The sequence below is a fragment of the Chelon labrosus genome, assembly GCF_963514085.1.
Source record: "Chelon labrosus genome assembly, chromosome: 7".
NCBI classification, from domain to species: Eukaryota; Metazoa; Chordata; class Actinopteri; order Mugiliformes; family Mugilidae; genus Chelon; species Chelon labrosus.
Window position 1 is genome coordinate 333,173 of NC_140343.1, and position 23,494 is coordinate 356,666.

Genomic DNA, 23,494 nt, shown 5'->3' on the forward strand with positions numbered 1-23,494 from the left:
GAGAGAGCGTGAGGCTGATTCTGTCCTGTCAGCTGACACCAACCTGAGCTCGGACGTCTTCTTCTCACCTGTAGGTCTTGGGGTCACTGGGGGATTTAACGATGTCTGAGTCTCCCTGGTCGTCTGCCGATGCTTTCCCCCCTCCGTCTCCAGCAGCCACCTGCAGCCTGGCCTCCGGCGGGGGCGGAGGCTCGCCCTGGTCCTGGGCAGACAGCTGACCCGGGACGCCACCTCCACCCACCGACTTGTTGGTCTGAGGCATGTCGACGGCGCTGCAAGACGTTTGAGCACGTACAGGAATCAACAGATATTTAGTTCATGGAGATAAAACATCATCAGAGCCATTTATTAACTTAATATAAAATCATCTCTAGGTAATGATGAGTGATCTGTCACTTTGTGTTGATTTATTTTGGATCATTTTTATGCCGAATTTAAGAGTGAAATTTACTGTCTATAAAAATCATCTCTTCATACATTTCATCACGTGTGAATTAACTGATAACAGAGCTAAGATTAAAATTAAGGTTTTATTGAAGCAGTCTGGTGACGCAGTCTGTCCGCGCGGTGACTGAACGAGCGGAATGAACGGAGAGCCTCACTAAGCGGAAGTCCGTGTTAATATCAACGGATTAAAGAGAAGGAGACGTTAGCTCGGCTGGAAAGAGACGACAGGAAGCTAGCGGTCTAACGGTTGGAGCTAACGTCAAATTATTCACAAGTAACGTTTCTATAAAGACATAAACGTTAAGAAAGGTCACTTTAAAGGAGTTAAACCGTTGAACCGGCGAGTAATTCGGAGGATTTAGCAACCAAGCGGCTAGCTGAGTGTTAGCTAATCCTCTTCAGACTGAAACCACCCGGACCGGACCGGACCAGGCCTGATGGGTTCGGCCGGTAGCTAGGGAGCTCCACCTGGACTCTGAGCCCTGCCTCCACCCGGTCTCCACCCGGTCTCACCCCGGTCCGTCGGTCTGAGGAGCAGCTCACCTGAGTTTGTTTTTAGCTGAGCGCGGCTGAAGTTTAAGGGAAGAAGAAGCCTGGTTACAGCCGAACAGCGGCGTCCAGTACGAGCCTCTGATTGGCTGAGAGCACGTCAACGACAGACAGACCGGCATTCTGATTGGTCGAATCTGTCACATGTAAAGTTTGTTTGAAAAACGCGTTTAAAAAAATCAAAATAACAACAAAGTCGACCGTAAATAAAGATATAAATAAAGATAATAATAAACCTGAATATATCTACATCAGATCAGAATCTTCTACATTTCTTCATAAAAATAACAAAACAAGTCCTGAAAGTAAACAAAGCGCCAGACACATGAAACCTGAACCTCTGATATGTAATATTGGTTCATTCTGGTCTCACGTTTCTGTCTCATGTGGTCTCCTGTCTTTGTCCACTTCCAGAATGTTTCTGAAGGAAGCGAAACAGAAACAGCTCTGTTTGTTATTCTACATTTTCCTTTTCTCTGAAATGTGTGGCTTTGGTTTTCATTACAAAGACTGTATGTTGAGTTCTGATGTGATTTATTGTTTGATTGTATTCCGTCATTAAATCCTCCAGATATAACAGGAGCAGGGCCGTGCACAGACATTTGTGAAGGCATATAAATACACACATATATATATATATATATATGTGTGTATTTATAAAGTATGTGTTTAGTATGCCTACATTAACCAATTCATGTAGCATATTGACTTTAAGCAATATATAATGCATGATTAAAAAGTTTTAAAAAAACAGTGTTGGTGAAGCTACTTTGAAAGTATAGCTTTCCAAACTACCATTACTTTATTACTGGAAGAAGTTAAACTACAGCAAAGCTGCTCTGGGGATAAATCTAGTTTGGTTAACTAAAGCCACTTAACTACTGACAATGAACATAAGAAATGGCCCGTTCATTACATTTCAGCTATAAGTGGAATTTCTTTCCTCACAGTTCATCCATAAATAAAATAAAAATATCTAAAAATGAAATAACATGTGTAAGGAGTGTTCATTCTCTTCCTTTAAAGATAACTAAAAGCAGCACTTCTCTCATTAAAACAAATAAACTGTATGTACATCTGTAACAATAAACAATATCCACAGCTTCTTTTAGTCATTTCTTTCATTTTCTTTTTAATTCATATTTTTATGTGATGTCTTTTCTGTTTGATTTGAATTCAGCATGAACCAGAAGATTTATTCAGTTTAAAAGGCTCCAAAGGAAACGAAGACGAGATGAATGTCCCGATTAAAGATTGTGGTTTTTATTGTACTAAATTCATCTATAATATACAAACATTCACAATATCTTTGTACAATCACTTTGTGCTTCTCCTGGACAGGAGTGAACTGTAAGACAACAAGTTTACAGAAACTCTGGTTTACACGCCATAAAAATAAACCCATGAACACATCATCATCTCTAACTCTATCATTTACAAAGTCACTTAGAAAATAATCATATGAAGACAATGTTCAGTATTATTGATCCTCGTCAACATGAAGACACACGGGGGAAGTTGGTCGCTATGGTAACGGCTTGGCAGGATATAGTTTTTATCTTCGTCATAATATTTAAGAATAAACACAAGTTTTTTTTCTCCTTGTTTCTCAGCTGACGTCACACACACACACACACACACACACACACACACAGTCATGTAGGAAACATGGCGGCTACGTGACAACAGCTGCTGAAGGAGAAGTGAGTGGCGTGGGAGAGTTGAACAGTGCAAAGCTGAACACCACCGTGAGGCAGGGCTGCAGCAGCCAATCAGAGGCCAGACTCAGTCCAATCACACCTGTCCAGATTAATGTCCAGGTGTGAACACTGATCTGATCTCTGACCACATGTGGAGGTGGTCTCATCAGGAGTTTACCTCTGATGGCGGCTGCAGCTCCACCTGGAGTTGTGCGTTGGTGGTGAAGCCCTGAAGCAGCAGTGAGAGGCCAGAGATGGTCAGACCGGTGGAGGATGGTCTGGAGGACAGCAGAGGTTCTGGTGTAGGATGTTCTGCTAGAGAACTGACCTTCAGGTCATGATAATCTGCTGAGATCTACACAACAACATGAGAGTCAACACCTTCATCATCTGACGTCGTCAACTCTTCTTCTTCTACATCTTCTCTGATCAATAACAACAAGGATTCTTCATCTCTGCAGAGTTCTGGGTCGACCCAAGTCTCTATCAGCTGGACAAGTCCATCTTTAGAACATCTCCAGACACTTCCAGCAGAAGGAGTCCAGACTCCTGACTCCCTCAGCTGAATCCCTCAGCAGGGAGGAGCTCTGAGGAGGACAGGAGCAGGAGACTCTCTGTGGTGGAAACACTTTAATCTGATTTTATTTTCTGTCTGGTCTCTGGAGCTGACGTCATTAGATGTTGGTATTTTAGATCAGTCTGACTTTATTTGTATCTATTTTATTTTCTTTCTGGACTCGACGCTGATGATCAGGTCTGAATCTGGTTCCGTCCGTCGTATAATGTTCTGGACATGATGTTCTGAAGCTGAGTAGATGTTTGAATATCTCCACTCCATTTAAAAGTAAATGATGTTATTCATCCTGATAAACTCATTCTCATTTAATAAACCGGTCTGAAAACAACTACAACAAACAAACCCTCAGACTGGAGCACACTGCCAGGTCTGACCTCTGACCTCTGACCTCTGATGCTGGGAGAAGGGATGGGGGTGAATGAGGTGAATGTCAGCTCACAGACAAGGACCGGACTGAAGCAGAGTGTGAGGAAAGTTTTGTTCTCGTGGACATGGCAACGATCAGCAGCACTTCTGAGGGAGCTGGGCCGGCTTGTCCGTCAGTCTGGTGGTCTTAGAGCCCGGAGCCGCCGGCATCTCCACGTCCACGCGCTCGGACATCTTCACGCAGATGATGTCCACCAGACGCTCGAAGACCTGCCGTACGTTGATGTTCTCCTTGGCGCTGGCCTCGTAGTACTCGAAGCCTGGAGGAGGACGGAGACACTAGTTGAACCGGTTTAAGGAAAACATGGAGGCACCATACTGACACTTCATGCTGACCCACAGACCCAAGGCTCTAGGCCAGGTCTGGGACAACCAATGAAGACCAGTGAGGGCCGAACCCAGTAACCAAGTATCACATCTGGACCTCTCTCACTGGAGACAGGATCAGAACAGGTTCCTTCAGGTCCAGGTGAGTATCAGATCATTAACAGACTCTAGACATGATGAGTCCAGATCTCTTTGATTCAGATTTGTTGGACGTCAGAGACTGACTCAGGGACGGATGTTCTGCTTTATGTCATCACGTAAGGAGGGAATGGTAAAAAGATGTCTGGTAACTTTCCATCTGGACCTAAGAGTGTGGATGTGTCGCTATGACAACCAGTCCGACGTCTACTGGTTAGCGTGGCAGCCGTGGCCTACTGGTTAGCGCTTTGGGCTTGTGACCGGAGGGTTGCCGGTTCGAACCCCCGACCGGTAGAAAGCGGCTGAAGTGCCCTTGAGCAAGGCACCTAACCCCTCACTGCTCCCCGAGTGCCGCTGTAGCATGGCAGCTCACTGCTCCGGGTTAGTGTGTGCTTCACCTCACTGTGTGCTTTGTGTGTTCACTAATTCACGGATGGGATAAATGCAGAGACCAAATTCCTTGTATACACAAGTATACTTGGCCGACAGACCTTAATCTTATCTTAATCTTAAAGTCTCGTCAGAACAAGATTCAATGAACAAGATTTAAATTTGAAGATTATTTAAACAAGGGTTGTTTGAACGAAGCAGCTCTGAGCTGAGCTGGGTGTGGTCTGATCTGTTGGAGCCTCTGCAGGTTGTTTGCTGTCTTCAGACTCTTCCCTCTTCACAAATATCTCAAAGCTGCTGAGAGGACAAGTCAGCTGTAATGTCTTTTCATGTCTTTAGCTGCTGCATATGTGCAGCAACAAACTCCACTCAGAGATAAAGTTTACAGTTTAATCAGAGATTCTGCCTCTGCAGCAACATTCACATTCACTCCAGGCAACGTCCTCTATCAGTCCGTCCTCTATCAGTCCGTCCTCTGTCAGTCCGTCCTCTGGCAGTCCGTTCTCTAGCCGTTAATAATCAATCATCAGTCATCAACCATCAGTAACTGCAGTGTACCTCCTGGAGGTTGTCTCTAGTTGTCTCTGGTTGTCTCTGGTTGTGTCCAGTTGTCTCTAGTTGTCTTTAGTTCTGTCTAGTTGTGTCTCGTTGTCCCTAGTTATCTCTAGTTGTGTCCAGTTATCTCTGATTGTGTCCCGTTGTCTCTAGTTGTGTCTAGTTGTCTCTATTGTGTCTAGCTGTGTCTAGTTGTGTCCAGTTGTCTCTTGTTGTGTCCCATTGTCTCTAGTTGTCTCCAGTTGTCTCTAGCTGTCTCTAGTTGTCTCTAGCTGTGTCTAGTTTTCTCTGGTTGTGTCCCATTGTCTCTAGTTGTGTCTAGTTTTCTCTGGTTGTGTCCCGTTGTCTCTAGTTGTCTCTAGCTGTGTCTTGTTGTCTCTAGCTGTGTCTAGTTTTCTCTGGTTGTGTCCCGTTGTCTCTAGTTGTCTCTAGGTGTCCCTAGTTGTCCCTAGTTGTGTCCAGTTAACTCTAGGTGTCTCTAGTTGTCCCTAGTTGTCCCTAGTCGTCTCTAGTTGTGTCTAGGTGTCTCTAGTTGTCCCTAGTTGTCCCTAGTTGTCTCAAGTTGTGTCTAGTTGTCTCTGGTTGTCTCTAGTTGTCTCTAGTTGTCCCTAGTTGCCTCTAGTTGTCTCACCTAGCTGGTCGGCCAGGTGTTTTCCTTTCTCAGGGGGTACCACTCTCTCCTCGTCCATGTCACACTTGTTTCCAACCATGATGACCTGGGCGTTGTCCCACGAGTATGTCTTGATCTGTGTTGCCCTGGAAACGAACACATGAAGCATCAGTTTCAGCTCCGTCTGATCACAGGTGAAGGTCCCGGCCAATCACGTACCAGTCCTGGACGGCGTTGAAGGACTCCTCGTTGGTGATGTCGTACATGAGGATGAAGCCCATGGCGCCGCGGTAGTAGGCCGTGGTGATGGTGCGGTAACGCTCCTGACCCGCCGTGTCCTGAAAACAAACGCACCCCTGCTGTAATTAAACCAGGAACCTTCCACCGACCCACAGCTTTTCAAAATAAAAGCAATGACAGGAACAGTGCAGGAGGTGGTGGGGACCAAAACCAGAGGCTCAAGAGAAGGTCCTTCAAACACCAGGTCTCAGATTAAAGCTAATGTAGCTCTGTAGCTGTTAGCTAGGAGGCTAATTATCCTCTAACAGCTCTTTGGTCACTTCCTGTAGCTGGAATGTCCAGATGTTTCCTAAACACCTCACGTGCCGACCAGCACCTCTGTGGACATCGAAACCTCTTGACCCTCGGGACCACCTACCACCTCCTCTTCCTCCTCCTCCTCCTCCTACACCTGCTAAGCCTCATCACTTTCCCTCCCGTCATCCTCCTCCCTCCATCTGTCCTCCCTCCCTCCTTCCTCCCTCCTCCTCCCTCCCTCCTCCTCTACAGCTGCTCTGACTGCAGTTCTTCTAAATTTAGCTCTGACTCAACAATCCCTGTTGTTTCTCAGTCAGACTCTGTTTTTCTGTTTCTTTAAAGATAATAGTAAACACATCACTGGACTAAACAACAAGACCAAAAGTGTCTGATCACCTGATCACCTGATCACCTGACCACCTGATCACCTGATCACCTGACAACCTGACCATCTGATCACCTGATCACTTGACCACCTGACCATCTGATCACTTGACCACCTGATCACCTGACCACCTGACCATCTGATCACCTGATCACTTGACCACCTGACCATCTGATCACCTGATCACCTGATCACTTGACCATCCTGATTTCCTCTCAGAGTCTCTGCTGTTTCCTCCTCATTTTGTGCGTTTAGGTTGATAATGGCCTGCAGCCAATCACAGCGCAGATTGAGAGTGGGCGGGTTCATCTTAAATACTGTACCTTGGAGAACTAACGACTACAACTCCCATGATGCTTTGCTAGCAGCAGAATTCCTCTGTTTATGTGTCGAGTCTGTTTTTACTCTCCCCTCCTCCCCCTCCTCCGTCTCCTCCCCCCTCCTCCCCCTCCTCCGTCTCCTCCCCCTCCTCCGTCTCCTCCCCCCTCCTCCCCCTCCTCCGTCTCCTCCCCCTCCTCCGTCTCCTCCCCCTCCTCCGTCTCCTGCCAGGTCTCAACCTCTTCGCCCCAAGAGGTCCTTTAATGGCCGCCGAAGACAGCGCTGTTAGTGTGTGTGTGAAGCGCTGCTGCCATGGCAACAACATCACCAGTGATGAAAGGAGCTGCAGCTCAGAGCAGAACATCCAGTCTCTGTTACTGACAGACTGGGTTCACATCCCATTACATTTATTAATAGAACCAATAGAACCGGGGTTCATTCAGCTTCTGGGTTTCTTCTCAAGAAAATAACCAACAATTAACTCTTCACTATCACAGGGAAACATTCATTCATTCATTCATTCATTCATCTTCTGTGACCGCTTGTTCCTGTGAAGGGTCGTGGGTGGTGCTGGAGCCTATCCCAGCTCTGGTCCCAGCTGTGGTCCCAGCTCTGGTCCCAGCTCTGGTCCCAGCTCTGGTCCCAGCTGTCACTGGGCGCAGTGAAAACAGATTTCTACAAATAAATGTCAATTAATTAAAACCCCTAATTCAACAGAAGTCCAGCCTGGTGGCGCTAGTGGTCTCACGATGGAGGACAAAGAGACACTCTGGAGACAAAGAGACATTCAGTCTGGACTAGAGACACATGGGACACTCTAAAGTCAACTGAAGAAGGTTCTTTGGTCTGCAGAGACCAACATCATCATCATCATCATCATCATCATCACCAACATCACCATCATCATCATCATCCCCATCATCATCATCATCATCATCACCATCATCACCATCATCATCATCATCACCATCATCATCACCTTCATCATCATCACCATCATCTTCATCATCACTATCATCATCATTACTTCCAGTTAGCCCCTCCCTCCCACCTCCCTCTCCCCTCCCTCTCTCCTCCCTCTCTCCCCCCTCCCTCTCTCCTCCCTCTCTCCCCCCTCTCTCCCCCCTCCCTCTCTCCTCCCTCTCTCCTCCCTCCCCCCTCCCTCTCTCCTCCCCCCTCCCTCTCCCCTTCCTCCCCCCTCCCTCTCTCCTCCCTCCCTCCCCCCTCCCTCTCTCCTCCCTCCACTCACCCAGATCTGTAGCTTGATCCTCTTGTCGTTGCGATAAACCGTCTTCACCTTGAAGTCGATGCCGACGGTGCTGACAAAGGAGTTGCTGAAGGAGTCGTCGGCGTAGCGGAACAGGAAGGACGTCTTCCCCACGCTGCTGTTACCGATGATCAGCAGCTTGAACATGTAGTCGAAGTTCTGGTCGGAGCTGTCCCTCTGACCGAAGCGCTGGTCTGCCTTCGCCATCTGAGGACAGATGAGAGACAGAGTCAGAGACAGATGTCCTGGAAACATGGAATCATTCAACCACCTCATGACGGGTCTACGAGGAGGTCTATGAAGAGGTCTATGAGGAGGTCTATAGAGGTCTATGAGGAGGTCTTTGAAGAGTTCTATGAGGAGGTCTATAGAGGTCTATGAGGAGGTCTATATAGAGGTCTATGAGGAGGTCTATAGAGGTCTATGAGGAGGTCTTTGAAGAGTTCTATGAGGAGGTCTATATAGAGGTCTATGAGGAGGTCTATAGAGGTCTATGAGGAGGTATTTGAAGAGGTCTATGAGGAGGTCTATAGAGGTCTATGAGGAGGTCTATGAAGAGGTCTATGAGGAGGTCTATAGAGGTCTATGAGGAGGTCTATGAGGAGGTCTATGAAGAGGTCTATATAGAGGTTTATGAGGAGGTCTATGAGGAGGTCTTTGAAGAGGTCTATGAGGAGGTCTATATAAAGGTCTATGAGGAGGTCTTTGAGGAGGTCTATATAGAGGTCTATGAGGAAGTCTATATAGAGGTCTATGAGGAGGTCTATATAGAGGTCTATGAGGAGGTCTATGAAGAGGTCTATGAGGAGGTCTCTCTATGAGGAGGTCTATGAGGAGGTCTCTCTATGAGGAGGTCTATATAGAGGTCTATGAGGAGGTCTTTGAAGAGGTCTATGAGGAGGTCTATAGAGGTCTATGAGGAGGTCTATATAGAGGTCTATGAGGAGGTCTATAAAGAGGTCTATGCGGAGGTCTATAAAGAGGACTATGAGGAGGTCTATGAGGAGGTCTATGAAGAGGTCTATGAAGAGGTCTATATAGAGGTCTATGAGGAGGTCTATGAGGTCTATGAAGAGGTCTATATAGAGGTCTATGAGGAGGTCTATAGAGGTCTATGAGGAGGTCTATGAGGAGGTCTATATAGAGGTCTATGAGGAGGTCTTTGAAGAGGTCTATGAGGAGGTCTATATAGAGGTCTATGAGGAGGTCTCTCTATGAGGAGGTCTATATAGAGGTCTATGAGGAGGTCTCTCTATGAGGAGGTCTATATAGAGGTCTATGAGGAGGTCTTTGAAGAGGTCTATGAGGAGGTCTATAGAGGTCTATGAGGAGGTCTATATAGAGGTCTATGAGGAGGTCTATAAAGAGGTCTATGCGGAGGTCTATAAAGAGGACTATGAGGAGGTCTATGAGGAGGTCTATGGGGGCCTAACGCAACACAACACACAACACCTCAGCCTCAGAACGAGTCTCCATCAATAACTGATCGATCAGAAACAACTGACTGAGAGAGTCGATAGAAGAACACACACACACTGTAACACACTGTAACACGCTGTAACACACACACACTGTAACACACTGTAACACGCTGTAACACACACACACTGTAACACACTGTAACACACACTGTAGCACACACTGTAACACACTGTAACACGCTGTAACACACACTGTAACACACACTGTAACACACTGTAACACACACACACTGTAACACGCTGTAACACACACACACTGTAACACACTGTAACACACACTGACACACACACTGTAACACACACTAACACACTGTAACACACTGTAACACACACACACTGTAACACACTGTAACACACTGTAACACACACACTAACACACTGTAACACACACACTAACACACTGTAACACACTGTAACACACTGTAACACACACACTAACACACTGTAACACACTGTAACACACACACACATGCACCTCACAGCTGATGAAGAAGAGCACGTGATGAAGATGATATAAATATATATAAATATAATGAGCTCAGGTGTGAACGGTGTTTCTGGATCTACTGTCTGTGTGTGTTGTTATAATGTGTATTATTGTGTGTAGTGTGTATTAGTCTGTATTGTGTGTGTATTGTTGCGTGTCAGTGTGTACCTCTGCTGGGCGGGTCTTCTGTCGGCGTCTCCTCAAACTGATCCAGAAGATCCAGATGTCTGTGGTCAGGAGATCAATGAACCGATGGATCAATCACCGGATCGGTTCCTCTGCGGGGGGGTTAACGGGCTCTGGTCGTCTCTGCTCCGGCCGCTTCACGCTGTCATGCTGCGTTAGTTGAAGGTGGAGCAGATCACCGAGCACCGAGCACCGAGAGGAGTCTCTCAATGAACCCAGCCGTCTCCTGCAGGAGGCCGAGGCAGCCAATCACAGAGCAGCTCTCTGCGGCCCAGGCAGCCAATCAGAGAGCAGCTCTGAGCAGCCGCTGCGTCCTATGAGTCATAGCAGAGAATCAAACATGGAGATCAGTCAGGATGACAGCGGCTTCTTTAGTTTCTGTTAGCTGTGCGCATGCGCCGTGGGAGCAGTTTATTTTAAAAATTATTATTATTATTATTATTATTATTATTGAACATGGACTGTTTCTTATTATTAGTATCATTGTTGTTATTATTTAATGTTATGGAACTGATCAGCTGATCCTGGAGCAGGTGAATTGATGGATGTCGCCATCTAGTGGAGTTGAGAGTACCTGCATGCTGGTTGTCATGGTAACACGCTGTCGTTTTCCCGGAAGTACTGTTTCTTGATGTGATTTATTCAGAGCTGAGTGATGGACTCGTTATTTATTTACTCATGACTAGATTCATGTTCATGTTCTAGATGCAGTCATGAAGGACACGTTCTCACCGGTCCTCAGATCGTTGAACATTTAGAAGCTTTTAAAAGAAGCCAGGTCTGATTGAACATAACAGAAATCGTAACAGAAAACACGACAGAGAACCTCACAGAGAACATAACAGAACGTCACAGAGACCATGAAAGAGAACAGGGCAGAGAACCTCACAGAGAACATAACAGAACGTCACAGAGACCATGAAAGAGAACAGGGCAGAGAACCTCACAGAGAACCTCACAGAGAACAAAACAGAACGTCACAGAGACCATGAAAGAGAACAGGGCAGAGAACCTCACAGAGAACGTCCAAACTCATGTTTTACTTTATCCAGCGACTTTAATCTGACACTGATGTACAGAGCAGCTTCGTTAAAATCATTACAGGAAGTTAAAGTCGTGCAGAGGATGAAGCCCAGCCTCAGTGAGGGTGAGCTGGAGATGAACACATGAAGCTGTGAGTCTCTGCTGAGCAGCTGGTGGAGATCCATCTTCTGGGGTTTTCAACCAGGACGCAGCCTGAGGCCTCGTCAGACCGAGGGTCACTCAGCGGCGCCTCCTTCAGTCTGGAGAACGATGGAGAGCGCCCGTCAGGCCACGCCCATCGGCCTGGACCTCCAGACAGACCTGAGGAAGAACAGGAAGAAGGAGGAGGAGGAGGAGAAGAAGTCACACAAACTGAGAATGGAAGTCACCAACCTGATGTAAAAACTGACGTGTCGAGGTCTGAGACAGAAAACAACAGCGACACAGAGAAAAGAGTTTGTGAGTTAACAGATGATTAAACTACTAAATTAGATCAGTCTGAATAAATGAAGCTTTCTCCCACCGATCCAAAATGGCTTCTTCCCAGCGAACCTCCAGAGCCAGTTGACGTCTCTTCTGGACGACACGCTGCTCAGACTGCTGTTAAAGCTGCAACCATGAAAACATCATCATCCACAGTCTGAGGTAACTTACAGTTTTTTCCAGTTGCTAACACACTAAAATGACATGGATAGCACAAATATTTAAACTGACACGTAGGGAGCAAAACCTCGTCTCAAATCTCCAAAACTTTAAACACATTTTCTGCTTTACACACATTTTGCAATTCTAAATGACACTTTTTAAGTGTACTGAACGCGGTTCTCGGCATAAGACACAACAATCTGACATAAAGTCACATGTTTGCGATTTCAAAACACTGCCATTTAAAATGACACTACATGAGCTCATTGGCCACTATATGTGCCACCTGGCCAAACAGGTGTTATGTAATTGTTAACACTTCAATCAGGAAGTAAGCAATTAAAGACCACAGGTGAGCATCTTTTTTTCTTTTACAACAATGGAAGACATTGCTGAGAGAGGAAGAGGAAGAGGAAGAGGAAGAGGGAGGGTGAGAATGTGACGTGGACGAGGCGTTGTGGTCAGACCCAGCTGTCCGGCAGGATGCTGTCTAATTATTTTGCTTTCCTCTTTATTTATTTATTTATTTATTTCTATCTGCACATTTTTTCTGCACATGTTTTCTGCACATTGTATTTTTCAGCTTACTGTGTTGTGAGCATATTTTAGCTCACTCCAATGTAAATATATCTGCTGTGCATATGTTGCACTGACTTTGGTGAAAAATAAAAAAATAAATATTTCAATAGCACGTGTGTGTATCTGTAAATATTTCTGTGCATGTGAACAATCTGGAGAATTCTCTACAGTTTGAACTATGTTAGTATTATAGCAAAGCATATAAAGATGAGAGTGCTTTTCATTGTGCCCAACAGTGTGTAGTTGGTTAGACAAAAATGTGTCAAGACAAAAATAGTGTGTGCCATCTGGTGCAAAAGTTTGATTTTGGTTGAAGTGCTTCATTTTGCGGGATATATGAGGTATTTTGCAGTTTGGGTGAGTGGTTTGGTGAATTGTGTTAGTATTTTGATAAAACCAGCCTAGTTTGCAAAATTGTATTTAAGCAATTGGAAAAAACTGTAAAGGTCCACAACTGTCTGAGCAGCAGCGCCCCCTGCTGTGTGGACAGAGTCATTAACAAACTACTAATAGGGTAAATGAGAAGGGTCGGAGAAGATGAAAAAATATTTATTTCACCTCAAATAGTCATTTCATGTCAGAACAAGAAGAAAACTGACTCGTGTAGAGTTTATATAGAGTCATGTAGAGTCATGTAGAGTCATATATAGTCATGTAGAGTCATATAGAGTCATGTAGAGTCATATAGAGTCGTGTAGAGTCATATATAGTCATGCAGAGTCATGTAGAGTCATGTAGAGTCATATAGAGTCATATAGAGTCGTGTAGAGTCATGTAGAGTCATACAGAGTCATGTAGAGTCATGTAGAGTCATACAGAGTCATACAGAGTCATGTAGAGTCATGTAGAGTCATACAGAGTCATACAGAGTCATGTAGAGTCATATAGAGTCATGTAGAGTCATACAGAGTCATACAGAGTCATGTAGAGTCATATAGAGTCATACAGAGTCATATAGAGTCATATAGAGTCAAGTAGAGTCATGTAGAGTCATGTACAGTTTATATAGAGTCATGTAGAGTCATACAGAGTCATGTAGAGTCATACAGAGTCATGTAGAGTCATGTAGAGTCATGTAGAGTTTATATAGAGTCATGTAGAGTCATACAGAGTCATACAGAGTCATGTAGAGTCATGTAGAGTCATATAGAGTCATGTAGAGTCATGCAGAGTCATGTAGAGTTTATATAGAGTCATGTAGAGTCATACAGAGTCACGTAGAGTCACGTAGAGTCATGTAGAGTCATACAGAGTCATATAGAGTCATGTAGAGTCATATAGAGTCATACAGAGTCATGTAGAGTCATGTAGAGTCATGTAGAGTCACGTAGAGTCATGTAGAGTCATGTAGAGTCATATAGAGTTTATATAGAGTCATACAGAGTCATGTAGAGTCATACAGGGTCATGTAGAGTCATACAGGGTCATGTAGAGTCATGTAGAGTCATATAGAGTCATATAGAGTCATACAGAGTCATGTAGAGTCATACAGGGTCATGTAGAGTCATGTAGAGTCATGTAGAGTCATATAGAGTTTATATAGAGTCATACAGAGTCATGTAGAGTCACACAGGGTCATGTAGAGTCATGTAGAGTCATATAGAGTTTATATAGAGTCATATAGAGTCACATAGAGTCATGTAGAGTCATGTAGAGTCATATAGAGTCATGTAGAGTCATACAGAGTCATGTAGAGTCATGTAGAGTCATATAGAGTCATGTAGAGTCATGTAGAGTCATATAGAGTCATACAGAGTCATGTAGAGTCACGTAGAGTCACGTAGAGTCATACAGAGTCATGTAGAGTCATACAGGGTCACGTAGAGTCACGTAGAGTCATACAGAGTCATGTAGAGTCATGTCGAGTCATACAGGGTCATGTAGAGTCATGTAGAGTCATACAGAGTAATGTAGAGTCATACAGGGTCATGTAGAGTCATACAGAGTCATGTAGAGTCATACAGAGTCATGTCGAGTCATACAGGGTCATGTAGAGTCATGTAGAGTCATATAGAGTCATATAGAGTCATACAGAGTCATGTAGAGTCATGTAGAGTCATGTAGAGTCATATAGAGTCATGTAGAGTCATACAGAGTCATGTAGAGTCATGTAGAGTCATATAGAGTCATATAGAGTCATGTAGGGTCATGTAGGGTCATGTAGAGTCATGTCGAGTCATGTCGAGTCATACAGAGTCATGTAGAGTCATGTAGAGTCATATAGAGTCATACAGAGTCATACAGAGTCATGTAGAGTCATACAGAGTCATGTAGAGTCATGTAGAGTTATATAGAGTTTATATAGAGTCATGTAGAGTCATGTAGAGTCATATAGAGTCATGTAGAGTCATGTAGAGTCATGTAGAGTCATATAGAGTCATGTAGAGTCATGTAGAGTCATGTAGAGTCATATAGAGTCATACAGAGTCATGTAGAGTCACGTAGAGTCATGTAGAGTCATACAGAGTCATGTAGAGTCATACAGAGTCATGTAGAGTCATGTCGAGTCATACAGGGTCATGTAGAGTCATGTAGAGTCATACAGAGTCATGTAGAGTCATGTAGAGTCATATAGAGTCATGTAGAGTCATATAGAGTCATATAGAGTCATGTAGAGTCATATAGAGTCATACAGAGTCATGTAGAGTCAGACAGAGTCATGTAGAGTCATACAGGGTCATGTAGAGTCATACAGAGTCATGTAGAGTCATGTAGAGTCATGCAGAGTCATGTAGAGTCATATAGAGTCATACAGAGTCATACAGAGTCATATAGAGTCATACAGAGTCATGTAGAGTCATATAGAGTCATGTAGAGTCATACAGAGTCATGTAGAGTCATACAGAGTCATGTAGAGTCATGTAGAGTCATGTGGAGTCATGTGGAGTCATGTAGAGTCATGTAGAGTCATACAGAGCCATGTAGAGTCATACAGGGTCATTTAGAGTCATATAGATTCATATAGAGTCATGTAGAGTCATGTGGAGTCATGTGGAGTCATGTAGAGTCATACAGAGTCATATAGAGTCATGTAGAGTCATACAGAGTCATGTAGAGTCATACAGAGTCATGTAGAGTCATGTAGAGTCATACAGAGTCATGTAGAGTCATACAGAGCCACGTAGAGTCATGTAGAGTCATGTGGAGTCATGTAGAGTCATGTAGAGTCATACAGAGTCATATAGAGTCATACAGAGCCATGTAGAGTCATACAGGGTCATTTAGAGTCATATAGATTCATATAGAGTCATGTAGAGTCATGTGGAGTCATGTAGAGTCATGTAGAGTCATACAGAGTCATGTAGAGTCATGTAGAGTCATGTAGAGTCATATAGAGTCATACAGAGTCATATAGAGTCATACAGAGTCATACAGAGTCATGTCGAGTCATGTAGAGTCATATAGAGTCATACAGGGTCATGTAGAGTCATATAGAGTCATACAGAGTCATATAGAGTCATACAGAGTCATACAGAGTCATGTCGAGTCATACAGAGTCATACAGAGTCATACAGAGTCACATCTTTCAAACTCTGGTCACATGCAGGGAGGCCTAGACAAGGGTCTTTGTTTGAGCATAAAAAACTTACAAATGCAAAATATAAATATGCACTTCGTTATATAAAAAGATATGAGAACAAAATGAGAGCTGATTCCCTCGCCAGGAAGTTGAGGGTTAATAATCCCAATGATTTCTGGAAAGAGGTCAGAATTATGAACAACTGTAAAACTTCCCTACCATCTAATATAGAGGGTGCTTGTGAACCTGCCATGATAGCTGAGCTCTGGCGTGAACACTATTGTAATTTATTTAACTGTGTTAAAAGTAATGTATTGATGGTAGAAAATGTTGACCCTTCTGAGAACATGATTATTAGACCTGACAATGTATATGAAGTCATTGGAATGTTAGAAAGCAACAAGGCTTGTGGTATAGATCTTATAACAGCTGAGCACTTAAAAAATGCCAGCTATAGGCTTAGCCCTCTGCTCGCAATGTGCTTCACAGGTTTCATGATCCATGGGGTTCTCCCAGATTCTCTCACCTCTGTTCTGCTAGTGCCTGTCATTAAGGACAAGATTGGGAAACTAAACTGCATGGATAACTATAGACCTATTGCCCTTGCTAGTATTTTATCTAAAGTGCTAGAAAGGATCTTATTAACAAGAATAGAAATGTTCATTCTAACCATGGATAATCAATTTGGTTTTAAAAGAAAACATAGTACAGACATGTGCATTTATGCTCTTAAGGAAATCGTTTCATAGATGCGTCTAAGGCATTTGACAGAGTCAATCATGAAAAATTATTTTTGAAACTGTCAGCCAGAGGTATTCCAAAGTTCATACTTAGAATACTTGTATTCTGGTATGCCAACCAAACAGTGAGGATTAAATGGGGTAATGTTGTGTCGGCCCCGTTTCATGTAAAAAATGGTGTTCGCCAAGGTGGCATTTTGTCTCCTATTTTGTTTAATGTCTACATGGATGACCTGTCAAGACAGCTGAACACATGTAACACAGGCTGTCTTGTTGGAAATACTGTTGTAAAGCATTTAATGTATGCTGATGACCTGGTTATTTTTAGTCCGTACAGTGCTGGTCTACAAAGTTTGCTAAAGGTATGTTCACAGTATGGAAAGGATTATGACATTAAATTTAATGTCAAGAAGAGTAATGTAATGATAGTCAGGAGCAAAGAGGACAAGAGACTAGTGTTTCCTTTGTTTATTCTAGATGATAATCCGCTCATGATATGTCAGGAGACAAAGTATCTTGGGCATTTTCTTACTGATGATTGGCAGGATGATAGAGATATTTATAGGCAGTGTTCGAAGCAATATGCACAAGCTAATATGCTCCTTCGTAGGTTTAGTATGTGCTCAGTTGATGTTAAATGTTCCCTTTTCAGAGCTTTCTGTACCCCTATGTATACAGCTCACCTCTGGTGTAGCTATAGGAAAAGCAGTATGCGGCGGCTCATAGTGGCCTATAATGATGGACTGAGGTTGTTGCTTCAGGTGCCCAGGTGGCACAGTGCTAGCCAACTCTCTGTTTATTTAAATGTACCCAACTGTGAAGCACTTCTAAGAAATTTAATGTATCGTTTTATGTGCCGCCTGGATAACTCGGGGAACAGCATTATTGTGGCTTTGACTAGCCCAAATAGGAGCTGCTATAGGTATTCATCCAGGCTTAGAAAACATTGGTGGGATAGCCTGCTTATGAATTATGTGGAGCGTTGATTCTCTGTCTGTGTGTCTGTCTTTTTATCTCTCTGTTTATTTTGTTTGTTGTCGTTGCTATGGACCGCTTATTGTGTCTGGAATAAAGATTAAATAAAAAAAATATATATACAAAGTCATACAAAGTCATACAGAGTCATATAGAGTCACGTAGAGTCACATAGAGTCACATAGAGTCATACAGAGTCATGTTGAGTCATGTTGAGTCATGTAGAGTCATGAGGACGTCTGGACTCACAGCAGAGAGCAGCTTCTCTCTGCGCTGCTCCAACTGGCTTCAGATGAACTGAGGAAGAAACAGGAGGAGCTGTGGAGAGTCCATCCATCAGGACACCAGCTGCTGACTGACGTCTGGGAGACAAGACCACAACACAATGACAACACAACAACTACACAACAACACAATGACTACACAACAACAACACAATGACAACACAACAACTACACAACAACACAATGACAACACCACGACTACACAACAACACCACGACTACACAACAACACAATGACAACACCACGACTACACAACAACACAATGACTACACAACAACAACACAATGACAACACCACGACTACACAACAACACAATGACTACACAATGACAACACCACGACTACACAACAACACAATGACTACACAACAACAACACAATGACAACACAACAACTACACAACAACACAATGACTACACAACAACAACACAATGACAACACAACAACACCACGACTACACAACAACACAATGACTACACAACAACAACACAATGACAACACAACAACACCACGACTACACAACAACACCACGACTACACAACAACACAATGACTACACAATGACAACACCACGACTACACAACAAAACAATGCCTACACAACACAACACAATGACAACACCACGACTACACAACAACACAATGACTACACAACAACAACACAATGACAACACCACGACTACACAACAACACAATGACAACACAACAACAACACAATGACAACACCACGACTACACAACAACACAATGACAACACAATGACAACACCACGACTACACAACAACAACACAATGACAACACAATGACAACACAATGACAACACCACGACTACACAACAACAACACAATGACAACACAATGACAACACCACGACTACACAACAACAATAACACAACAACACCACGACTACACAACAACAACACCACGACTACACAACAACAACAACACAACAACCCAACAATAACACAACGATATGCAATGATATGACTGTTAGTGTGTGTGTGTGTGTGTGTGTGTGTGTGTGTACCTTGCGCTGGCGAAGCTCCTGCCGTCTCCTCATTGGCTGATCCTTCTGAAGAGACTCTCTGACTCCGAGTTCCTCCAGGAGGCGACCATGAGACTGAGTCCTGTCAGACTGACCCGGCTGCAGCTCCTCCAGACGGAGAGGAGTCAGACTGTGGAACTGATGGAGAAGGAGACATGAGTAGGGAGTGGAGAGAGGGAGGGAGGAGCAGCGGTTTAGAGGAGCAATGTGTAGACATGTCTTACCGTCCAAACCTTCTCCTCAGACGACGTCTCAGCCGACAGACGCACCTGAACAAGATCAAGACACATCAACCATCCATGATCCAGCAACATCAGTGATCAGTGAGTCCATCACACACACCTCTAGTCCTCCACGTCTCCCTCCAGAGCTGGTCCAGGTCTTGGTCCCAGTCTTGGTCCAGGTCTTGGTCCCTTCGTCCCTGGAGCTGGAGGCTTCCTGATCCTGATGTTCTCCACGTCCATCGTCCAAGTAGGACTGACGGTCGGGGACGTCTCCTCTGGACGGGGGAGGCTGGTTCTCCCACAGCAGCTCCGCCTCGATGTCTGTGACCGGGTCCTCCTCCTCTGGACGGGGGTCCTGGAGGCGAGGAGGAGGAAGAGGAGGTCGCTGGTCGACCTTCAGATCGTCAGGGTCACATCGTCCTGAGAGACGGAAAAACAACATTTATCATCTTCGACGTTGCGTTTTATCTTTTAAGATTTTGAGCTGAACATCAGGAGCTGAGTCCACGATAAACTCAATAATAAACTTTTACTAAATAAAGACAGGTCAGCAGTGAGCAGGTCAGTTAATCATCAGCTCAGTCTGAGCCCAAACCCGTCTCCCCAGCAACCACACCATCAGCTGGGTAATATCAGCAGTCACCTCCTCGGGGGTCGATGATCTCCACGGTCGCTGAGCTCCTCTGTCCCAGGACGGCGTTGCGTGGATTTTTCAGGGTGACAGTGAATGTCTCATGGTTTTCCTCCAGGCCGTCGTCCGCCAGGTAAATATTCCAAGTCTTAATGTTCACACCTGAAACAGGAGCAGAAACCTGAGAACTGAGAAACTAAACTAAGGATGAAGAATAACTAAAGATCTGAGAGTCAGACGGGAACTCTTCTTCAGGGTTTGACGTCTCTGAATCTCTACAGATAAACACAAACCAAACCCGACAATTGGAAAGAATGTGAATGAAGATAAATCAGATCAGAGATGAGAATTGATCTGAATCAGTCCAGTTTAAACCTCGGTCATATCCAGAACCAGTTCTATCAGAACCAGAGTCTCCTGGACAGTCCTCCAACCAATCAGAGACAAACTAATCAGATGACATGTATGACTACTGTTACTCTTCTGTCCATCACCACATTTTGTTGGAGACTGTCAGATGACGTCGACCTGCCGCCCAGTGTTTACCTGAGATAAACAGATCAGATGTTGAGTAAAGGTGAGTCAGACCTGGGTCAAACTGGATCAGACTGGCTGAGCTGTGAGTGAAGTCTCTGCCGGGTTTAGCCGATCCTCCGTCCACCTGCAGGAACAGGACGTCAGAAACGTTGTTACTGAACAGCAGCTTCTTCTTCTTCATGTTTAAACATCCGCTCTGACGTTCAGCTCAGTGTGGACGTTGACCTCCAACACACGAGTTTAACAAGAAACCTTTCAGGAAGCGTCACCTGGATGGCAACGTATGCCGGGTCCACACTTCTGCCACTGCGCTGGATCTGGATCTGAAGAGTTCCCGCCGTCTCACAGGTTCTGTAGCAGGTTGCCGACAGCTCCACTCGAGACCAGGACAGCTCCAGTCTGCAGAGACACCGGCTCAGTCCAACATTCACTCTACATTTAGTTCATCATGAACAAGAACAGCAGTGATGGTACAACACAGAACAGGTTCCTCCAGGTCCAGGTCCAGGTCCAGGTCAGCATCAGGTCGTTACCAGACTCTAGTCATGTGACCTTCAGGTGGTAAAAACCTAAACTCTCCACCATCATTTAGAGCTGAAACGTCTTCTAGTCCAGATAAGTTTGTCTCAGATTAGTGTCAGATGAACCAGAAACCTACATCTGAGGCAGCATCGTGTTTCCTGCCGGGTCGCTGAGGAGGAACTCGAAGCTGTCGGCCGTCACCTCCATGTCTGTCGGGAGGATGAACAGCACGGTGCGCTGGTCCACGTCCCGCTGAGTGAAACGACCTCTGATGTAGGCGCCTAAAATAGAGTCAAAGCTTAAAGATCAAAACTTCAATTAAAAGTCAGAATAATCTCTGATTAAGACACATTTCTGACACAGTGATGCTACAGAATAAAGGCCACGCCCACATATGGCCTCACGTCTTCCCGTTAATCGTACCCGTGACCTTAACCCTTACCTGTGGCAGCGTTCTCCAGGTATCCGAAGCGTGGAGGTCTGCTGATGGAGAACTCCAGCTCCTCCGTGGGACTGTCTGGGTCGGAGGCCTGCAGATGTTTGTTGGTGATAAAGACGCCGTAACGTCCACCGCCCAGATCCACCACGGTGCTGGGACTCCACCTGGAGGTCAGAGTGGGAGGAGTCCGGTCCACCCGGTCCACCTGAACGCAGCAGAGACAGTGTGAGAGGACAATGAGACAGACAAGACCGCCCACTGATGCCTGGAGGAAGTCAGTGACACCAGGATGATTCACAGTTCAATGGCCACTTTATTAGGAACACCTGCAGTCGTCCGGTCCGGGTGTGTTTACGTCAGAGCTTTATAGAAACATATCAAGAACTAGACCACATGAAATGAGACAGGAAGTGATCTCAGAATGAGCTTCAAGCCCAGAAACTGGTCTCAGATGAATTTTAGTTGAGTTTAACTTTGGTTTAATGAAAGTTGTTCAAGTTTAAAAGGTTATAAGACCGGCCTTTCAGACATCTGTATGTTTACTTTAGTTTCTGGAATCTTTTAATTTGAAGGTCTTTATATTTTCTAAGAGTAAATGAACGACGTTTGACTGCGATGATGTTTATTTATGAACTGTTTATTATAATAGAGTTAATCTGTGAACAGTTAAACGTTAAACCTGCAGTTCAGTCAGCGGCCACCAGGAGTCACTACCGTCACATGAGACACATGATCCAAAGAGTTCAGCTCATCAGTGGAGTCATCAAATAAAACTAAGACACGAATCACCAGCTGTATATATATTCATTCTCTAGAAGGAAACTAAAATCAGTCTGATTCTCAGGAGCTTTTATTGTGAAAGTCAGGGATATCAGATCAGTGAGATGTATCACTCTGATCTTTATTCATCTGTCCTTTGTCTTTATTGATGTAGAACAAGTTCATGTTTTTATTGACTTTAAGATAAAACAGTGTCTCAGCGTCTCAGGACATTCATGTTGGACACCTGTCCTCAGCTTCAAATTATTTATTTATGTACTTCAACAGTCTGAGTCTATGACTCTCTGTGACTCTCTATGTCTCTATATGGCCCTCTATGACTCTCTGTGACTCTCTATGACTCTATATGACTTTCTCAGACTCTATATGGCTCTCTATAACTCTATATATGACTCTCTGAGACTTTCTGGGACTCTCTAAGACTGTGCCACATTTATGTGAATGAACCAACTGATCTGGTCAGCTCAGTGTCTTCAGATGAGACTCACCTGTATGTTGAACACAGCAGGCTCCTCCCTCAGCTGTCCAAACTCCAGGTATCCTCTGTTGTGTCCGTCACTGGGCAGGAAGTAGAACCGGTCGATCTGGGCCAGGCTGCCCGGGTGGTGGCGGTAAGTCAAGTTCAGCTGGTCCACATCGGTCTGGGAGAAGCGGGGAGGAGAGGGCAGCTCGGCTCCTCTCAGCAGCAGCCGGCCATGGCGTGGAAGCTGCGTGACGACGTAGCTGAGGTCGGCGGCGGCGGTGTCGGGGTCGGTGAGTTGCAGAAGGTCGGCGGTGATAGTCGCCATGGAGCCGTCCCGCAGGCGTAGGCCGGCGTTTCGGCCGAGGGTGGGCGGGATGCGATCGCCATGCTCGATAGTGAAGTGGAGGACGCCGCTGAGAGACGAGTCCCCGTTAGAGACGACAAAACTGAGGAGACAGAACTAAAAGGTTCAGATCAGACGTCTAGAAACAGATTTAACAGGTTGAGACGGAGAAACTGAATCTGAACGCAGAGAGAAACAAGTTAAAAACAATGGAAATGACTGATCATTATCATTATTAGACTTGATCCAGTTGTTATATATTTTGTACTTTTTTAATTTATGAAGTCTTGTATATAAAATCCATTTATTATTCATCCTGAAACAGTCAGAGACACTGATGGCAGAGCGCTGGATGTGAGACGAAGCCTCT

The 23,494-nt window shown here is 44.7% G+C and overlaps 3 protein-coding genes across 4 annotated transcripts in view; all 3 read right to left on the reverse strand.

Moving 5' to 3' along the window:
* nrd1b (nardilysin b (N-arginine dibasic convertase)) overlaps positions 1 to 1,357 on the reverse strand; it is a 37,219-nt gene extending 35,862 nt beyond the window's left edge. The window contains exons 1-2 of one of the 2 annotated variants that reach the window (XM_084548876.1): positions 991 to 1,357; positions 69 to 272 (exon numbers count right to left, since the gene is read on the reverse strand). In XM_084548876.1, the coding sequence (XP_084405002.1) occupies positions 69 to 272; positions 991 to 1,118 (332 nt within the window). In that variant the 5' untranslated portion in view covers positions 1,119 to 1,357. The remainder of the gene's footprint in view (positions 1 to 68; positions 273 to 990) is intronic. The other variant, XM_084548877.1, reaches the window with a different exon arrangement.
* A 712-nt stretch (positions 1,358 to 2,069) lies between these two features.
* Positions 2,070 to 8,637, reverse strand: rab3b (RAB3B, member RAS oncogene family). The gene is made up of 4 exons (XM_084547964.1): positions 8,209 to 8,637; positions 5,939 to 6,057; positions 5,741 to 5,865; positions 2,070 to 3,959 (listed from the first exon to the last, which is right to left on the reverse strand). Exons 1-4 carry the CDS (start codon positions 8,500 to 8,502, stop codon positions 3,775 to 3,777), a joined length of 723 nt encoding a protein of 240 aa, XP_084404090.1. The 5' UTR covers positions 8,503 to 8,637; the 3' UTR covers positions 2,070 to 3,774.
* Positions 8,638 to 9,501: 864 nt separating this feature from the next.
* The window catches only part of frem1b (Fras1 related extracellular matrix 1b), a gene marked incomplete at its 5' end in the record, with an annotated part of 36,725 nt that continues 22,732 nt past the window's right edge, over positions 9,502 to 23,494 (reverse strand). The window contains 12 exons of the mRNA XM_084548963.1: positions 9,502 to 11,724; positions 11,927 to 12,012; positions 18,112 to 18,224; positions 19,168 to 19,323; positions 19,410 to 19,454; positions 19,528 to 19,829; positions 20,053 to 20,202; positions 20,629 to 20,701; positions 20,847 to 20,976; positions 21,236 to 21,380; positions 21,542 to 21,743; positions 22,807 to 23,227. Coding sequence (XP_084405089.1) covers positions 11,519 to 11,724; positions 11,927 to 12,012; positions 18,112 to 18,224; positions 19,168 to 19,323; positions 19,410 to 19,454; positions 19,528 to 19,829; positions 20,053 to 20,202; positions 20,629 to 20,701; positions 20,847 to 20,976; positions 21,236 to 21,380; positions 21,542 to 21,743; positions 22,807 to 23,227 — 2,029 coding nt within the window. The 3' untranslated portion in view covers positions 9,502 to 11,518. The remainder of the gene's footprint in view (positions 11,725 to 11,926; positions 12,013 to 18,111; positions 18,225 to 19,167; positions 19,324 to 19,409; positions 19,455 to 19,527; positions 19,830 to 20,052; positions 20,203 to 20,628; positions 20,702 to 20,846; positions 20,977 to 21,235; positions 21,381 to 21,541; positions 21,744 to 22,806; positions 23,228 to 23,494) is intronic.